This window comes from Balaenoptera physalus (genome assembly GCF_965194825.1).
Source record: "Balaenoptera physalus genome assembly, chromosome: 19".
Classification (NCBI taxonomy): domain Eukaryota; kingdom Metazoa; phylum Chordata; class Mammalia; order Artiodactyla; family Balaenopteridae; genus Balaenoptera; species Balaenoptera physalus.
In genome coordinates, this window is record NC_138900.1 from 40,700,409 (window position 1) to 40,718,152 (window position 17,744).

At 54.9% G+C, this 17,744-nt stretch overlaps 1 protein-coding gene across 20 annotated transcripts in view; it reads left to right on the forward strand.

Annotated features, from left to right (window-relative positions):
* LOC309648906 (dynein regulatory complex subunit 7) overlaps positions 1-17,744 on the forward strand; it is a 90,681-nt gene extending 72,937 nt beyond the window's left edge. For 17 of the 20 annotated variants that reach the window (XM_082438155.1, XM_082438172.1, XM_082438174.1 and 14 more), the window contains 17 exons: positions 35-248; positions 666-840; positions 1,881-2,006; positions 2,701-2,895; positions 4,622-4,780; positions 5,630-5,848; positions 8,432-8,560; positions 10,917-10,989; positions 11,857-11,985; positions 12,174-12,302; positions 13,270-13,490; positions 14,279-14,494; positions 15,217-15,327; positions 15,415-15,525; positions 16,416-16,610; positions 17,201-17,340; positions 17,434-17,744. In XM_082438155.1, the coding sequence (XP_082294281.1) occupies positions 35-248; positions 666-840; positions 1,881-2,006; positions 2,701-2,895; positions 4,622-4,780; positions 5,630-5,848; positions 8,432-8,560; positions 10,917-10,989; positions 11,857-11,985; positions 12,174-12,302; positions 13,270-13,490; positions 14,279-14,494; positions 15,217-15,327; positions 15,415-15,525; positions 16,416-16,610; positions 17,201-17,340; positions 17,434-17,527 (2,636 nt within the window). In that variant the 3' untranslated portion in view covers positions 17,528-17,744. Of the gene's footprint in view, positions 1-34; positions 249-665; positions 841-1,880; positions 2,007-2,700; positions 2,896-4,621; positions 4,781-5,629; positions 5,849-8,431; positions 8,561-10,916; positions 10,990-11,856; positions 12,077-12,173; positions 12,303-13,269; positions 13,491-14,278; positions 14,495-14,711; positions 14,765-15,216; positions 15,328-15,414; positions 15,526-16,415; positions 16,611-17,200; positions 17,341-17,433 lie in introns of those variants that run through there. The other 3 variants (XR_014256853.1, XR_014256854.1, XM_082438156.1) reach the window with 3 other exon arrangements.

Below are 17,744 nucleotides of genomic sequence, written 5' to 3' on the forward strand. Positions count from 1 at the left end.
TCGGCCACTCAGAGTGCATTTATTCCTCCTCCAGAGACCTCATCTCCAGACAGTCAGAGACACGCCAGAATGGAGGTCCTGAAGGAGAAAGTGGAGGAGGAGGAGGAGGCCGAGCGGGCCGAGAGGGGCGAGAAAATGATGAGGCCGATGGAGGTGCGGAAGGAGGAAACCATCATGACGCAGGAGATGCTCAGAGACCTGGAGAGGAAGCTGTCGGAGATTGAGGTCTCCATCCCGGAGAAGCCCTCGTGAGTGCCGGGGGTGGGGAAGGTGGGGGCTTTGGCCCAGCAGCCCCAGTGAGAGTCACACCAGGGCCGGGCAGCGGGAGAGCCAGGCAGAATGGTGGTACCTGGGCTGGGAGGCAGGACCAGGACATAGAAGGAGGTGGTTAGGAGTGAGGGCTGTGCTTTCAGGCTGCCTGGTCCAAGTCCCCACTCTGTGCCTCCCTAGCTGTGTGACCCTGGGCAAGTCACTCAAACTCTCTGTGCCTCATTTCCCTCATCTGTTTAAAAGGGCAGCTGATAAGAATGATACTTCCCTCCTAGGTAGTTGTGAGGATTAAATGAGGACGGGATAGAGCCAATGGCAGCTAAGGTGGATGGAGGCCTCCCTGTGCGCCAGGCCTAGCCTCACGCACACTGATGCCACCCCTCTTACGGACACAGGACTTTTACCAAGGACGCTATTGACATCTCCAAGCTGCCCCTTTCCTACCAAAGCAACACGCCCAAGGAGGAACACCTGCTGCAGGTGGCAGACAACTTCTCCCGCCAGTACAGCCACCTGTGCCCGGACCGCGTGCCCCTCTTCCTGCACCCAGTGAACGAGTGCGAAGTGCCTGTAAGACTGGGCAGGGCCGGGGGCTGGAGAGAAGAGGGTGGAGGGAGGTGGGCCAGGCACAGACCTCTCATGGGTCAAAGCTTATATTTCAGGGGCAGCATGTAAACTCAAATGTCCACAGGCCCCAGCAGGCCCGGTGTGAGTCACCCCTGGGGGCCTGTGGTGGCTTGGAGCCGCACACCCCACCTAAGGGGCAGCCAGACACGCAGTGTGGTCTCCGGCCCCCGAGGCCAGCCCTATGCAGGGAAAGGCCGAGAAATAAGATAAAATGGGCCAGGACCCAAGCGCTGGCCTCCTTCCTTCCCGCCCTGTGACCCAGGGCACATTCCTGAGTCTCTCTGGGCCTCAGTTTCCCCACCTGTAGATGGAATGGCAGGGGATGAATCCAGGGGTTGCAAAGCAGCAGCCCATAAGCTGACAGGGACTCACAGACTGTTTTACCTGGCCCACCTGGTGATTTTTCACCCTGGTATTAGCTGCCAACATTTGAAGCTCAGCCATTCCCGTCCAGATCCCTAGTCCCCTCTTCTCTGGATCTGGTGACCCCAGGCCTGCATCTGCCCTGCAGCCATCAGCGGGGACTGCACCGGGGCTGCCCCTTAGGTGGGGCCTTCCTCAAATTCACAGGGAGACCCCAGAGGCCTGGCCCCCAGCCCCAGGGTGGCCAAGACAGACCCAGCTCTGCTACTGACTGTGAACCTGAGCAAGACAGCTCACCTCGCAGAGCCTCGGTTTCCTCATCTGTCAGCGGGACCTGCCTCACAGGGCTGTTGGGGGATCAGGGAGGTGGGGCAGGTCTGGCGGCACCGAGTGGGGCGGTGGCGATCACATCACTGCACCCCGGACGGCACAGGCTTATTCTAGATCTGGGGAGAAGGGCCTTGAGGGATCCCTTCCTCCAACTCCCAAGGCACCGAGGAGGAGCCTGAGGCCAGAGAGCCGCCCCCCACCCCACCCTGAGGCCCCGGCCTCCTGGGAGCACCATGGTCTCCTCCCGGGTGGAATGCTCCCCCCAGGGCCCGTGGTCTCTCCCTCTGCAGAAGTTCGTGAGCACAACCATCCGGCCCACGCTGATGCCCTACCCTGAGCTCTACAACTGGGACACCTGCGCCCAGTTTGTCTCAGACTTCCTGTCCGTGGTGCCCTTGCCCGACCCCCTCAAGCCGGTAAGCACCACCTGGGGCTGCCATGAGGCCTGAGATGGGAAGCCAGGCAGGTCGGGAGAAGGAGGCTTGGCCAGCCTCAGGACACAGCCCATGAGTCTGTCTGGGCAGAGAGAGCCACTTGCCTGAGGTCACACAGCAAGCCTGGTCTCCGGGCTCCCACCTCTTTGGCTCCTTTGCCTCTTTCTGCCTTCAGAGTCTTCCTTTCAGGACTTCGGGAGGTAGGAAAGGAGAGAGAGTGGAGGGCCTGCTGCCCATGGTCCAAGGTCACATCTCTGGGCTTCTGACCAGCTCAATCTCATTAAGAATGGAGGGAGGGAGATGGGGATGTGTACACAGTGGAGAACTGAGAAACAGAGAGAAGAGAAGGACGGAGGTAAAAGGTGAGGGTAACTCTGGAATAAAACCGTAAAATGACCAATCAGAGAGCAACAGACCAGAAGCTTCTACATCCCAGACGGTGTTTCCCATCAGGAAGTCCATGGCCCCTTGCAATTACAGGCAAACCTGGATTGCACTTCACAGACACGGGATCTGTGGTTTTCACCCCATTCTTAGCAGGCTTCCTAACCCGACAAAGGGGAGGAGCCCTGTTGGGGCCCAGCCGGCCCCCTGGCCCTGGCGCCCAGCCCTTGCTGAGCAGGGAGGGCGGGTGGGGGCACCGGGGTGGCTATACTGACCAGCTCGCTGCGCCCAGCCCTCCTACCTGTACTCCTCGACCACGGTGCTCAAGTACCAGAAGGGGAACTGCTTTGACTTCAGCACACTGCTCTGCTCCATGCTCATCGGCGCCGGCTACGATGCCTACTGCGTCTACGGCTATGGCTCGCAGGACCTGTGCCACATGGACCTGACTCGGGAGGTGTGCCCACTCACCGTGAAGCCCAAGGAGGTACGGCTGGGCTTGTGCTGCCCTCAGCACCGCCCAAGACACGCCATCCTTAAAGCCACCTGTCCCTGCCGCTTCCGCCCCTGCCCCAGCTCCATCGCCAGGCAGCCCTTCAGGAGTTCATATTTCAAACCACTGATGATTTCTCCATCTTTGGCATCTTAATACACACAGCCCATTTCTCCAAACTGGCTGCTCCTCTCCCCTTGTTGTGACTCAGTTTCAGCTACTGCGTTCCCTGCATTTGTGAATGCCGTATGGCTGATATCTTAAGCCAACTTCTTCCAAATTTATCCTATGCATTTGATAAAAATCCATCCAGCCGTTTTCATATAAGGAAAATGCAGACAAACAGACAGATGTTTACTTCTTTTTTTTTTCCCCTCCCAGGTAAAAAGGACCTCTTAACAGTACAAAATTCACCAGCCCTCCAGCAGGTGGTGGTTGTGTTTTTATACCAGTTGACTGAGAGCACCATAATGACTGAGGCTGCTGTGAACACAAAACTCTTAAGTGAATTTAATTGTGGGAATCATAAAAGCATCTCTTTGCATTTGGAAAATAGCCATACTACTGGCAGAAAATGCTTTTCATGAACTGGATTGATTCCAGGACTCTGTGACCAGGGTCAAGACCCTGTGGGTGTCTGCAGCTCAGGGCAGAGGATCCAGGGGCCTGGGGCATCCGGCATGATGCACGTGCACCTGTGTTACACCTGCGTGAGCACCTGGGGCCCCCGGGGCTGCAGTCTGGTGGAGAAGGAGGGGGAGGTACCAGGTGGGAGCCCTGCCTGCTCTCTCAGGGCCACCTCCCCAAGAAAGATGGAACAAAAAAGCTCCATCACTGCTTTTGGCTCTAAAGGCCTGAGAACTCACTTACAGGCCTCTTAGCCAAAATTTTAATTATGAAAATGATATCAATAGCTAATGGATGCTGAGAGCGTTCCGGTCTATAAACAACTTACATGTCCATTGACTTGGTTGCCCCTCTCAATAACGCTGCATGGTAGGAATTATCACTTCTCTTTTACAGATGAGTGTGTCGAGACGAAACAATTTTTGTGACCAAAGTCACATAGCTGGTAAATGGGGACCTGGGAGCTAAGGCCCAGTCTGTCTGACTCTAAACCATGGAGATTCACTATTTCTCCATCATAATAGGCCCCCTTATGCAGCCTCTGTGGTGTGCTTTCCTGGACATTTTTCTTGCCACCTAGCACACATTTGTATACGCGTGTGCGCTTGTTTACACACACACACACACACACACACACAAACGCACACACACAAAGGCTTTGTTCTCCTTCCTAGCCCAGTAAACTCTCACTTCAAGTCAACATATGAAATCCTGCAGTGACAAAATCTGGAAAATCTGACTCCGGACAATTTGCCCCACTTTCTAGATCAGATCCAGATCGTAGCTAGTCTAGGCCGTGGGGAATGAAGAGGGGAAATCGCATCTCCTGAGCTCCTACCCGGATGGGCAGCTCATACAGACATTTTCCTGTCTTTACTTCTCAGAATAACCCTGGGGAAAATGTTCTCATTATTCTCAGTGACTTTTACAGAAGAGCCTGTGGTTAGGGAAGTGGGAGGACTGGCCCATGGTCACAGGTCTGGAGCTGAGGCTCTTTCTACGTTCAGGGTCAGAAAGCCAGCAGGCTCCAGGAGGAGCTGTGCAGGCGGGCCACTCAGGGCTGCTGATGCTTTTTTCTCTTGTTGGGTGACAGATGGTCAAGGAGGAGGAAAAGGCACCACCTAAGAAGTACGCTGTCAAACCGCCCAGGGACCTGACAAGCAGGTTTGAACAGGAGCAGGAGATTAAAAGGCAGGAGGCAATCAAGGCCGAGGAGGAGAGGCGACTGAAGCAGGAGGAGGAGCGCCTCATGGTGGGTCCACCATCCTCAGCCCTCAACCCTTGAACTCAGCTCCAGAGGGGGGGTTGCTGGGAATGGGGAAACAGACACGGGTCACGAAGGGATGTGTTTATGGGCCTCCAGGTCCAAATCCCCTCCTCCAACCTTCAACCACCCCCCTTCTCTGCCCGACCTTGTGGGAATCCCCAGTGTAGTCAGCCAGCTTCTGGTGATAGAGTTCTAACATCAGAGAGCTCTGCTGCCTGAAGCAACTCATTTTATGCTGTGCAGTTCTGGTGTCCTTGTTCAGACTCTCACTGAAGATTTACCTACATACACTCTACATCCATTCTCCCATCCTTCCTTCCATCCATCCATCCTCCAATCTCTCCTTCTATCCACCCACACTCTCATCATCCCTCTCACCTATTTTTCCTCCCTCCCTTCTTTCCTTTCCTTCCGTATAGTATTTATTGAGGGTCTACTCTGGTCCGGGCCCTGGGGATGCAATAATGAACATGGCACAGTGACCCTTTGCCCAGAGGGATGCAGACAATGAAGCCACATGGTGTCCCTCTATCTTTCTTTGGATGAAATCTCACCCAGAATCACAACATGGAAAGCCAGTAAACCCCAGATACCCTAGAGCTCCAAAAGGTCAAGTTTGTAAACCACAGATCGAGTCAGATCCTCCCATTTTATTGATAAGAAAACGGGTTCAGAGGTGGGGTGATGTCCTCAAGGTCGCAAAGCCAGCCAGCAGTGCGGTGTGGATCAGCATTCAGTTCTCTCGCCAGTTCCCCAGCCCCAGGGAGATGTTTGGGCCCCTGATGGCCCCCCTCCCATCCATCTGGCTCATGGTCACCCACCTTTCCCGTGCAGGAGCAGGAGAGTGCAAAGACGGACCCCCTGCACGGCCTGCGGGTACACTCCTGGGTCCTGGTGTTGTCGGGGAAACGCGAGGTGCCCGAGAGCTTTTTCATTGACCCGTTCACTGGACGCAGCTACAGCACCCAGGACGACCACTTCCTGGGAATAGAGAGCCTCTGGAACCACAAGAATTACTGGGTCAACATGCAGGACTGCTGGAACTGCTGCAAGGTGCTGGGCGGGGCCTGGGCGGGTATGGCAGGCACAGTGGGGGAAGGCAGGTGTGACCTGTGGGGAGATCTGGCCACCAGGCCAGGAGGGCTTTGGACTTTCCCTGTAGCTGAGTGCCCAGGGCCCACTCCTTTGCCCATATATAATCGTTTCAATATGATTATTGTCGCTCTTTTGGTTTGTATATTCTTATAAAATGTGGATTGTTAGTTCATTTGATTTCTTTAAAATGTTGTATTGAAGTGCAATACACATGCAGGAAATTGCACTCATCCTACGCGTACAGCTCAATGAATTTCCATACATACATATGTATAAAAAACTCAGTGCCCTTTATAGAAGTTGAAAATACGTGCACACAGTTGGAGGGAGGTTGTAACTGGATACCAGGGGACTTTCTGGGGTTCTGAACAATGATCTATTTCTTGATCCGGGGGCAGGGAACCTGGGTGCACCCAATTTATGGAAATTCATTGAGCTGTATGCAAATCAAAAGAGAGACAGGCTCCAGGCACCAAGTCCTGTGCTCTTTTGTTATTTCCAAGGTCCTCCATTTACAGCCAGGCCAGTTTCCCAAAGGTAGATCCTGGGCCCCTCGCCCCCTATACCGAAGTGACCCCCTTCAGGGGACTGCTGTCGCCCCCCTGTCACTTTTTTTTTTTGGCTGTACCGTGGGGCTTGTGGGATCTTAGTTCCCTGACCGGGGATTGTACCCAGGCCCTCAGTAATGAAAGCTCATTACTTTCATGGAGCTCATTACTCCCTTTCAGGGAGGCGGGCAGATTTGATACACGCTCAGATGCATCTGCCTTCAGCAAAGGAGACCCAGCCCGCCCCCAGCCTCCCTGAGCCCCTGAGTCCAGGGTTGCTCGGTCCTCAACGACCTCACAGGGTTGTGGAAAATAACATTCGGTAGGTGCTTAGAATAATCCCATGCTGTTCAGTAAAGGTTACCTAGTGCTACTGTCATTTTAGAGAAAGAACGTCTTCCTCACCACACAGATGGGGCAGAGCCCAAGCTCATAGCCGCCACGGTGGTCAGAGCCCTCTGAGGGATAACGGCCCTTCACAGGCTGCTGCAGCCCTCCTTTGGCCCTCTTCCGGGTGGAAGTTCCTTCAGCCTCCCCCCAGCACACCCTGTACCAGTGCCAGGTGGAGGAAATTTATTATCAGGGATAATAGAAGTTATGAGATGAAGATGGAAGGGTGGCCTGGTGGGAAAGTAAGGCCAGAGGGGCAGTACTGCATCACCAAGTGAGGGCACGAAGAAAGAGACCGTGACACTGGCTGTCACTTTTACTGCCCCATGAGCACAGGAGCGGTTGCTTTGTTCCTTCAAAGAACCTTGACTTTTTTTCTTCCTAATTTATTTTTTGGCCACGCCACGTGAGCATGTGGGATCTTAGTTCCCTGACCAGGGATTGAACCCGCGCCCCCGTCTTTGGAAGCGCAGAGTCTTTATCACTGGACCGCCAGGGAAGTCCCCTTCAAAGAACCCTGAAATGGCCTTGGAGTGAGGCACCCCTCAGAGACTGGGATGTCGTAGTTGTCCATTCGTTTATGGTTTTTCTATAGAGGTAGAACTTTAAGATAAAGCAGCAAAACATCTAACTACTGCTTACTACTTAACAAAAGTGACAGAATGGGGAATTCCCTGGCTGCAGTGGTTGGGGCTCCGAGCTTTCATTACTGAGGGCCCGGGTTCAATCCCTGGTCGGGGAACTAAGATCCCACAAGCCCCACGGTGCAGCCAAAAAAGAAAAGTGACAGAATGGAGGACATGATTTTAAGAAATTCAAACATCTGTGTAATTTGATTCCTCTCCACGAAGCCTGGGCTGTCAGCTGTTATATCTACAAGCAGTTCTTTCCCTCACTCCCTCTCCCCCATCGTGTACCCCTCCCCTCTCCTCCCACCTCCCAGCTGAGCCCTCCAGGCCTCGGACAGGACAGTGAGGACAGGGTTAGGACTGGCGTCAGGGGAGCTTCATGTTGAAACCGTTGCGGGCAGCTTCCATCTTGGAGTTGGGAGCGGGGCCTACCACCCCGGGGAGGTAGACGGGGAGATGGTGCGCCCCACCTGCTGGGAGTTACTTGGCAGGTGAGCCCAGGCTCAGGTGGGCTGGATTGGAAAGAGGTGAAGGACCCACACCAGGGAGGAGAAATTCGCACTTCCCTCCTCTGCGCGCCTGTCTAGTTCCCTTCCCGCTGGCACGGGGCAAGAACCATGAGGAGGCCGTTTCCCCTGCCTGTACAATCTCTCTGGCTTGGGTTTGCTCTAAACACTGCCCGGATGCCACTCTCCCCCAACAAGGTAGACTGGCCATCCCAGGCCAGAGAGTTTCCAAGTCTCTCACAGAGACCAACACAGGAAGGGAGTCCCAGCCCCCCTGGGGCCTCGGTCTCCCTGTGGGGATGAGGAGGGCAGGTGTGGACCCTCAGAGACGGCCTGGAGCCACGTTCTGCCCCCCTGAGACCCAGCCTGGTGCCTTCTCCCCCTGGGCGTGGCTGTTCCCTGCCCCCCATGGAGAAGGAGGGGGCGTGGCGACTGTGGGGGGCTCTCAGCGATCCCCTCCTCCACCAGGACCTGGTCTTTGACCTGGGAGACTCTGTGAGGTGGGAGTACCTGCTCTTGGGGACCGACAAGCCTCTCCTGTCCCTGACTGAGGAGGAGGACGACGGGACGAACGATGACGATGATGTGGAAAATCTGGTGAGCCTCTGAGGGGTGCGGGCCGGGGAGTGGAGGGGGCTTGACACCCTGTCTTGCTTTGGGCCAGCCTGTCACATGTCCCCGCCACGTGTATGGGTATGGCGTGGGGGGCAGTCCACATAGACCAATGATAGATTCCTCAAAGCAGAAGGGCCTGGGCCATGCCCTCATTTTACAGATGGGCAGACTGAGGCCCAGACAGGTCCAGTGACCTGCCCAGGACCCCCCAGTGGTGCAGGGGAGGGCTGGGACTTGCATTCAGGGGCTGCCCTGCGCCTAGAGAACATGCCCCTTGGAGGAGGGCGATAAGACCCTCTCCACAAGCCAGCGGAGCCCCAGGGCCTGCCATTCCTCACATCCAGGCCTTTCCTGCGTGGCCACCATGATCCTCCACACACACTTCCAGGCCTTTTTTGTCCATCCTATCAGCCCTTCTGAAAGTCATTGGCCTGGTCATCGCTGATCTCCTAGTCAGGGGCCGTCAGGCAGGTCTGCATGAGGCCCTGTGCGTGGAAGTCCGGGGTCCAGAGGCCTTCCCTATTGGCTCTGACGTCTTGGGCAAACTTCCTAAATGTTGGAAGCTTCAGTTTCAGCGTCTGCATGTGAAATGGGGGAGTGGGGTTGGTTACATTCATGGTAGTAATAAGTGATGTATTCATTTGCTAGAATTGCCATAACAAAGTACCACAGACTGGGTGGCTTAAGCAATAGGAATTTATTTTCTCACAGCCCTGGAGACTGGAAGTCAAGGTGTCGGCAGGGTTGGTTTCTCCTTGGCTTGTAGATGGTGCCTTCTCCCTGTGCCCTCAGCCTCTTCCCTCTGTGCATGTCTGTGTTTTAATCTCCTCTTCTTATAAGGACACCAGTCGTATTGGATTAGGGCCCAACCTAATGACCTTAGTTTAACTTAATTACCTCTTTAAAGATCCTATCTCCAGGGACTTCCCTGCTGGCGCAGTGGTTAAGAATCCGCCTGCCAATGCAGGGCACACGGGTTTGAGCCCTGGTCCGGGAAGATCCCACATGCTGCGGAGCAACTAAGCCTGCGTGCCACCACTGCTGAAGCCCGTGCACCTAGAGCCTGTGCTCCACAGCAAGAGAGGCCACTGCAATGAGAAGCCTGTGCACCACAACGAAGAGTAGCCCCTGCTCGCCGCAACTAGAGAAAGCCTGTGCGCAGCAATGCAGCCAAAAATAAATGTTTATTAAAAAAAAAAGAAAAAAAAAGATCCTATCTACAAATATAGTCACATTCTGGGGTGCTGGGTGTTAGGACATGTGAATTTTGAGGGGACACAATTCAGCCCATAGGTAACACGCATATGCCCCTTTCTCAGTGCCAGTAGGTGCTTAACTTAAATTAACTTGTCTAAATCTTCACAACTACCCAGCGAGGTGGGTACTAGTATTATCATGTCCCACTTTACTGATAGGAAGACTTACACACAGAGGGGTGAAGTAACGTACCCAAAGTTACACAGGCAGTAAGTGACAGAACTGGGATTTGAACCTGGGATTTGACAGTCTGGCTCCCAAGTCTGGGCTCTCAAAGGTGGTTCTGTTCTACCTCCTGGGACTGCTTGAGGACAAAGTGAGACCACTGGTGTGATGTGCTTGGCATAGCTGTGTAGACCCCCCTGCACATGGTGTTGAGTGTTGCCAGCGTCCTCATCTCTGGAGACCAGAGAGCCTCCTCCCCTGTGCAGTAAATCCTGGGGCACTGGCGCCCCCTGCTGGCCTCAAAATGTGAACAGATTAGCTGAGCAGGCATCAGAGGTCTGAGCAATTTGGTGGGGAGAGGAGTTTTAAATTGAGAAAATCTTATCCAAGTTTCTGTGGTTACCTAACCTGAGGACCATTTGTCTAGACCAGGCCTTATTTGCCAGATGGGGAAACTAGGCTCAAAAAGAAAAAAAACCAATAAGGGCAGCCAGGCAGTGTCCCAAACCCTTATGTACATTTATCAGTCAATCCTCCCAAGGGGTTCAGCTTACAGTTAGAAAACTGAGGCTTAGGGGTCCCGGGCAAGTCCCTTAACTGCTTTGAGCCTCAGTTTTACTGAAGGGCTGTGGCTTTCCTTGTGCCTCTGTTGACAGAGGGAAGGCGGGGCATGCAGAGCAGGGTGCTGCTGTCCTCGCCGGGCACCAGGTGGGCACGGGGAGGAGCTGACTGCTCCTCTCCCCCCATCTCGGGTCAAGCCAGGTCAGAACTGCTCGAGACCTCTGGGCTTCCCGGGGGAGCGGACGAGCCACCCCAGCTTGGCCCTGGGGGATGAGGCAGAGGCTCTGACTGTAACTTCGGCTCCATGGCCCAGCCCTGATCAGAACCGCCACCCCACTCCCACTTCTCCCAACAGGGCAAGGAGGATGAGGATAAGAGCTTCGACATGCCGTGCTCGTGGGTGGAGCAGATTGAGATCTCCCCAGAAGGTATTGCACCCTCACTGGTGTCCGGGCTTCTGGGGATGTCTGTGGCAACAACTAGACAGGGGGATACAAGCAGAGGCTGCCTTGGTCCCTCATTTCCGCCCCCATGGCCTGCTTTCTGCTGCACCCTCTTCATTTCTTCCTTCTCAACATATACACTCAGCTCTGCAGCCTGGGGCCTGACCCCAGTCTGGCATACAGGACAGGGCTCAGTTAACCCACCCAGGATGATGGAGTGTGGCCGGTGATGGAGGACCAAGGACCAGGACACAGCCGTTCCCATCCCTCACCCCACTCTGCCAGGAGGAGACTGTGCACAGTACCCAGAGGGCACAGGGGTCTCAGGACCAAAAAGGGGCAGGCAGGGAAAGCAGGGGGACAGGCACGCTTGTGCCCCATGCCAACTTCTGCCGGCTGCTGAGGTTTCCGTGTGGCAGTGCCTAGACCCACGGGGAGGGCCCAGGCCATCCCAACAGGGTAGGAAGGGCTAAAGAGGGTGTCATGGGAACCCAGGGGGTTGGAGGCTGGTTGGGGGGGCAGAAAGGGCTTCTGGGAGGAGAAGTCATGGGAGCTAAGTTTTAAGGGATCGGAAGAAGTCAGCCCAGTAAGGGCAGGAGGGGATGGTGTTTCCAGCCAAGGCCTGGCAGTGAGAGTGCGGTGTGGTCAGGCTCAAGCTGAGATCTCCTCCAGGGCAGGCGCCACCCCTGGTGACTCTTTTCCTCTGCCTCCATGGAGCAGGTGTGGGGGCTGGAGGAGCCTAGCAGACAGCACAGTGCACAGAGGCTGATGAGCGGCTGGTGGGCTGGTGGGGCTGGCCCTCCCTTCCCCCGATCTGGGGAGGAAGGACCCCAGCCCACTCTGTGTCTGCAGCATTCGAGACCCGCTGTCCAAACGGGAAGAAGGTGATACAGTACAAGAGGGCAAAGCTGGAGAAGTGGGCCCCGTACCTCAACAACAACGGCCTGGTGTGCCGCCTCACCACCTACGAGGACTTGGAGTGTAAGGGGGCAGCCCTGGCTGCGGGGAGCAGGAGAGCTGGGTCCCCCAACATGCCACGTGACCTCGGTCATGTCACTGCCCCTCTCTTGGTGTGAGTGTGGGCCCTGCTGGCCTCCGTGTGCTGGGGTGGTGGGATGGAGGCTGAGGGAGCTGGCCTGGCTGCTTCAAGCACGCATCGGGCCCTACAGGCACCAAGACTTTGGAGATAAAGGAGTGGTTCCAGAACCGGGAGGATATGCTGGAGCTGAAGCACATCAACAAGGTCACAGGCCTGAATATCGACTACTTCAAGCCGGGCCACCCCCAGGCTCTGCGTGGTACGTAGGCCCCATTGCTAGGCCAGCTGGGTGCCCAGGTTGGGGGCCTCACGTGCTCCTTAGAGCAGCCTCCATGCAGCTGGCATGTAGTGGGAGGAACCAGTATCCACGTATTGACAGGGTTCCTGGGCGGCAAGCAACAGAAAGGGCCCCTGCCTCCCTAAGCAAAGCAGACATGCGGGAGGTAAGGGGAAACACAGAAAATCCAAGGAAACGTTGACAGTGTTCTTCCAGGAAAGGCAAAGCAGGGCCGCAGCCTATGCTGTGGCTGGGATCGGGCACCCAGCGGGGGCCACATTTACAGGGGTTAGGATGCTGAGCAAGAAAACCAACAAGTGTCCCCACAAGACTGATGCAGAGGGCAGAAGTATGGAGGTGCAGACACGGCCATGAGCCCAGGAGGCTGGGAAGGGAGGGAAGAACATGTCCTGGGAATTAACAACCTGATCCAAGAATTCACAAAAGAAAAACCTAGGGTCAGTATATGTCTAAAAACATGACCAACCTTGCTTGGTGGTTGAAATTTTAAAAAAAGAAAGAAAGAAAGAAACTAAATCAATAAGGGACCATCTTACAACCCTTATGTTGGCAAAGATGAAAAAAAATGGTCCTACTAGGTGTGAGCAAGTGAGTCCCTGTCACTGCTGGTATGACAGCAAACTGGCGCAGCTTTTCTGGAGAGCAGTTGGGCAAAACAATCAATAATAGCTTTAAAATATGTAGGCTTTTTGACCAGCAGTTCTACTGCTCAGCAAATAGCAGGCAAGGACAAAAAATGCAAACTGCAGACGTTCATCATGGTGTTGATCATAGCAAAAAAGTTGGAAGCAGCCTAAATACCCAGCACTAGGGCACTGGTTACATACTAACGCTTCTCCCTGGGCCCTGGGGTTGGGTTATCAAGCCAGGGGCCAGAGCTCCCAGTGCTCACCTAGCCCTGTCCCCGGACCCCCCCTCCCCTCGGCAGTGCACTCATACACGTCCATGCAACCCGAGATGGACCGCGTCATGGAGTTTTATGAAACGGCCCGTGTGGACGGCCTGATCAAACGGGAGGAGACACCCAGGACAATGACGGAGTACTACCAAGGGCGGCCCGACCTCCTCTCCTACCGCCATGTCAATTTCGGGCCCCGGATCAAGAAGTTGGCTCTGAACAGTGCAGAGTCAAACCCCCGGCCCGTGGTGGTGAGCACTCGCTGGGCCTGGGGACAGGGTGCCCGCCCCCTCTGGTGGGCCAAGGTTACCCCTGGAGGGGAACAGCCCTGACTCCCTCCGGGGAAACTTCTTTACTGAGCGACCTTTCCAGTTTTACCAAACACACAGTCTCAGGTCTGTCTGATGCCAGACGGTGCCCTCAGCCGCTGGGACAGGGAGGTATTATTTCCTTACTGTTATAAAAAATACACACTCGTGACTAAACATTAAGAAAACATGTAAAAATGTAAAAAGTAAAAATATCTCAGAATGCCAACTCTCAGATATTACCACATATTAATAGGTTTGGTTTTGAGAATCCTTTCTAACTTAAGATTTGTGTGTGTGTGTGTGTGTGTGTGTGTGTGTGTCTGTAGGTGGAATTCCTGTTTCACCCTCTTAACATTAAAATGTGAGATTTTTTTCTCCATATCATTACAAATTATTTGCAACCTATGTTTAATGTCTGAATAGCAAAGAAGCTCTTTCTAGCAGTAAGGGATGTCTAGCTATAGAGCAGGCTGCCTGGAGAGGTGGTGAGCTCCCCACCTTGTGGAGGGAGCTAGAGAAGAAATCCAGCACCATCCAGGGCTGGAGTGGCCAGACATTGAGGACCCCTGGGGCCTTGAGACCCATTGTTTAGCTGGGAGGGGCTATTACACATGACCCCCCAAATGACCCCAGACCCCAGCATCCCTGAGTGTCCTTTGCTCCTGTCGTCGGGTCAGGCACAGAAATCCCTTCCCACCTCCCATCCTACGCATGTTTTGGCCTGCCAGAAAATCACAGAGCAATTCTTCCGCAACCCTGCGAAGCCTGCGGATGAAGACGTGGCAGAGCGCGTGTTTCTGATCCTGGATGAGCGCATCCAGCTGCGCTACCACTGCCGCGAGGACCGCATCACGGCCTCCAAGCGTGAGTTCCTGTGGCGCACGGAGGGGGACAGCAAGGGCAACAAGATCATCATGACGCCTGACATGTGTCTCAGCTTTGAGGTGCGCCTGGGGGCCATGGCGGGCAGGGGCAGGTGGGGGTGGGGAGAGGAGAGAGCCCTGGGGCCCTCTGTCCTGTCCCAGCAACTTGGGAGAACTGGGATAGAAAGTCCTGGTTCCCAGCCTGGAAATTCATCTCTGCCCCTTGGGAAAATCAAGAGCTCCCATCTGGGATACTTCTCTTTGGGCGCCTCTGAAAATCTTCCTCTTTTCCACCAAGAAAGACAACCCAGCTGGCCTCGACTACTCATCGTCCCTACCCCCCAGTCCTGGGTGAGAGCAGATCCTGGGACCAAGGCTGAGTAGATCTCACCACCTCCAAGGGGCTGGTTTTCCTGGTTCAAATTCTCACTCTCCTGGCACATTCCTTAGCCCCTCTGAGTCTCCAGTTCCTCTTTTATTATTAGCTGTGCTTTTATAGATGAAGAAACAGGCCCAGAGAGGGGAATTCCCTGGCAGTCCTAGTGGTTAGGATGCTGCGCTTCCACTGCTGGGGGTACAGATTTGATCCCTGGTCGGGGAACTAAGATCCCTCATGCCACGGCACAGAAAAAAAAAAAAGAAAAGAAAGAAAGAAACAGGCCCAGAGAGGTTAAGCAACTTCCTTGAGGTTGCACAGCTAGAAAATGGCAGGGGAAGATTTGAACCCAGGAGGTCTGCCTCCAGAATCTGCCTACAACCCCAGCCATTGTTGCTTCTCCATGTCACTGTGGTGGTTGTTCCAGGTGGAGCCCATGGAGCACACCAAGAAGCTTCTCTACCAGCCCGAGGCCATGATGAAGCTGAAGAACGAGGAGAAGTTGTCCAGGCATCAGGCCTGGGAGTCAGAGCTGGAGGTCGGGTCCCAAGGGAGAGTGGGCAGATGGGAGGTGGCAGGGGTGGGGGTGTGTCTTCACCACGTCCGCCCCCACTTCCCAATTCAGGTGCTGGAGATCCTGAAGCTTCGGGAGGAAGAGGAGGCGGCGCATGCGCTGACCATCTCCATCTACGACACCAAGCGCAACGAGAAGAGCAAGGAGTATCGGGAGGCCATGGTGAGCCTTGCTCCCTGGCCCAGGCCCTGGCTTTCCCTGGACCCCTCCCCCAGCCACACCCCCTCACCTCCAGTGTGCTGAGGATGATCAGGGATTCTTCCGGAAAGCCCTGTATAGGAGATGAAGTTATCGACACCATGGTGGTCGTTCTTGCTGCTGAGCTGACCATTTCCATGGGTCACCCCAAAGAGCACTCAGGATGCAAGCCAGGTCTCCCCCACTACCAGGGGCTGTGGCCAAGCCAAGACCTCTACTGCACGAGGAAAGAATGAAATTTGCGTGCCCACCTCCACCTGGGGCTCCCCTGGAGGTCGCGACCTGGGCCAGTAGCCCTCGAGAGCTGACTCTGGCCACAGGCCTGAGTTATCCGACCCCTACGCATAGGGCGTTCACATTACCGCCTCAGGTTGCAAGACCCAGCTTGGTTTTCGAGGCCAGCTTCTAAATCCCCTTCACTAACCAATTGGTTGAGGTTGGTGAGACAGGACAGGGCATCAGATGTCTGGTTCTCAGACTCCCAGGTCTGGGCATCGGGTCCCCACATCTCCAACTTCACTGGCCCCTGGCTGCCGACACAGGACATAGATAAGGCCCCAGGGTGGAAGAGAAAAAGGGACTCACCAGCAGTTTTTGATTTAACATCATTAACAACCACTCTTTATTACCATTTACTGAGCAAGCATCTGCTGAGTGTTGGGTATGTTCTGGGGCTCAAGTAGAGACACGTGAATTCACATAAGACACGAGAATTGGCTGTTACCAATAATTGCGGCTACAAGAGACAGCACAGGCCCCTCTGAGGCCTCAAGCACTTCTGGGTTTGAGGCCTGGTTTTGTGCGGTCACATGTTGATGAAGAGGAACCCCCCCCACCCCGGCCCCTCTCCACAGGAGCGCGTGATGCACGAGGAGCACCTGTGGCAGGTGGAGGCCCAGCTGGACTACCTGGCCCCGTTTCTGGCACAGCTCCCACCGGGAGAGAAGCTGACGCGCTGGCAGGCCGTGCGCCTCAAGGATGAGTGCCTCAGTGACTTCAAGCAGCGGCTCATCGACAAGGCCAACCTCATCCAGGCCCGGTTTGAAAAGGTGCAGCCAGGGCCCTGGCAGGGGAGGGGACCTCAGCATCCTCAACCAGAAAATGGGCCCAGGGCTGTTTGCTCACCATCTCACAGACTTGTGAGGGACTAATCGGGGGAGGGGGAGGATGTCAGTGCTTGGGGTGTCCCAATGACCGAGTTGTCCTCCTTCACACTTGTTCATTGGGTGGAAGGGTGGACGGAGAGAGGAAGCGGTGGGTGGATGGATGGAGCCTTATAACAGCTCCTAGTCCTTGACTCATTTCTGTTTGTCAGGTACACACCACGTAGTTCCCATGCATTGTCTAACTTAATCTTCACAAAGAGCTCTGTGGTGGTGGGGTGGGTTTTGCAGACAGCAAATTGGAAGCTCTGAAAATGTACCTTGACCAGAGTCACATGACTCTCAGTCTTGACTCCTGCTCTAACCTCGTGGACATGATATCCCTCTAAACAAGACCCCAGTGGCTCCAGGCCTGTGCTCCTCTGGCTCCTGTCAGTAGGGGTAGCGGGGCCGACCCTTGTAGGGATTTCAGCCTGCAGCCTGGCTAAGAGTCAGTCGTCATCAGCCCTCCTGCTCTCTCTTCCCTGTGCCCACAGGAGACCCAGGAGCTGCAGAAGCAGCAGCAGTGGTATCAGGAGAACCAGGTGACCTTGACGCCCGAGGATGAAGACTTGTACCTGAGTTACTGCTCTCAGGCCATGTTCCGCATCCGCATCCTGGAGCAGCGGCTCAATCGGTGAGGAGACGGAGGAGCTGAGAGGACCCACTAGGAGCCTGGAGCACTAGCTTTGTAACCCCTCACCACCTCTCGTTCCTCCCCTGATTTCAGACACAAGGAGCTGGCCCCACTGAAGTACCTGGCTCTGGAGGAAAAGCTCTACAAGGACCCACGCCTGGTGGAGTTACTGAAAGTCTTTGTTTGATGCTTCTCAGTCCCCACACCTGTGGTCCTTTGCCCCTCCTGAGGCCTCAGTGAAGCTGCCAGAGAAGGCAACCTCCCCCAAAGCCTGGCCTACATGCTCCCTATGCCCAGCTAATGACCATCCATCTGGGCACCTGGCCTCGCTGCCACACCACCTCCCTGCAGCCATCTGTTCCTGCTTCTCCTGATTTTCCTGTAAATAAACACTTGTAATTTGC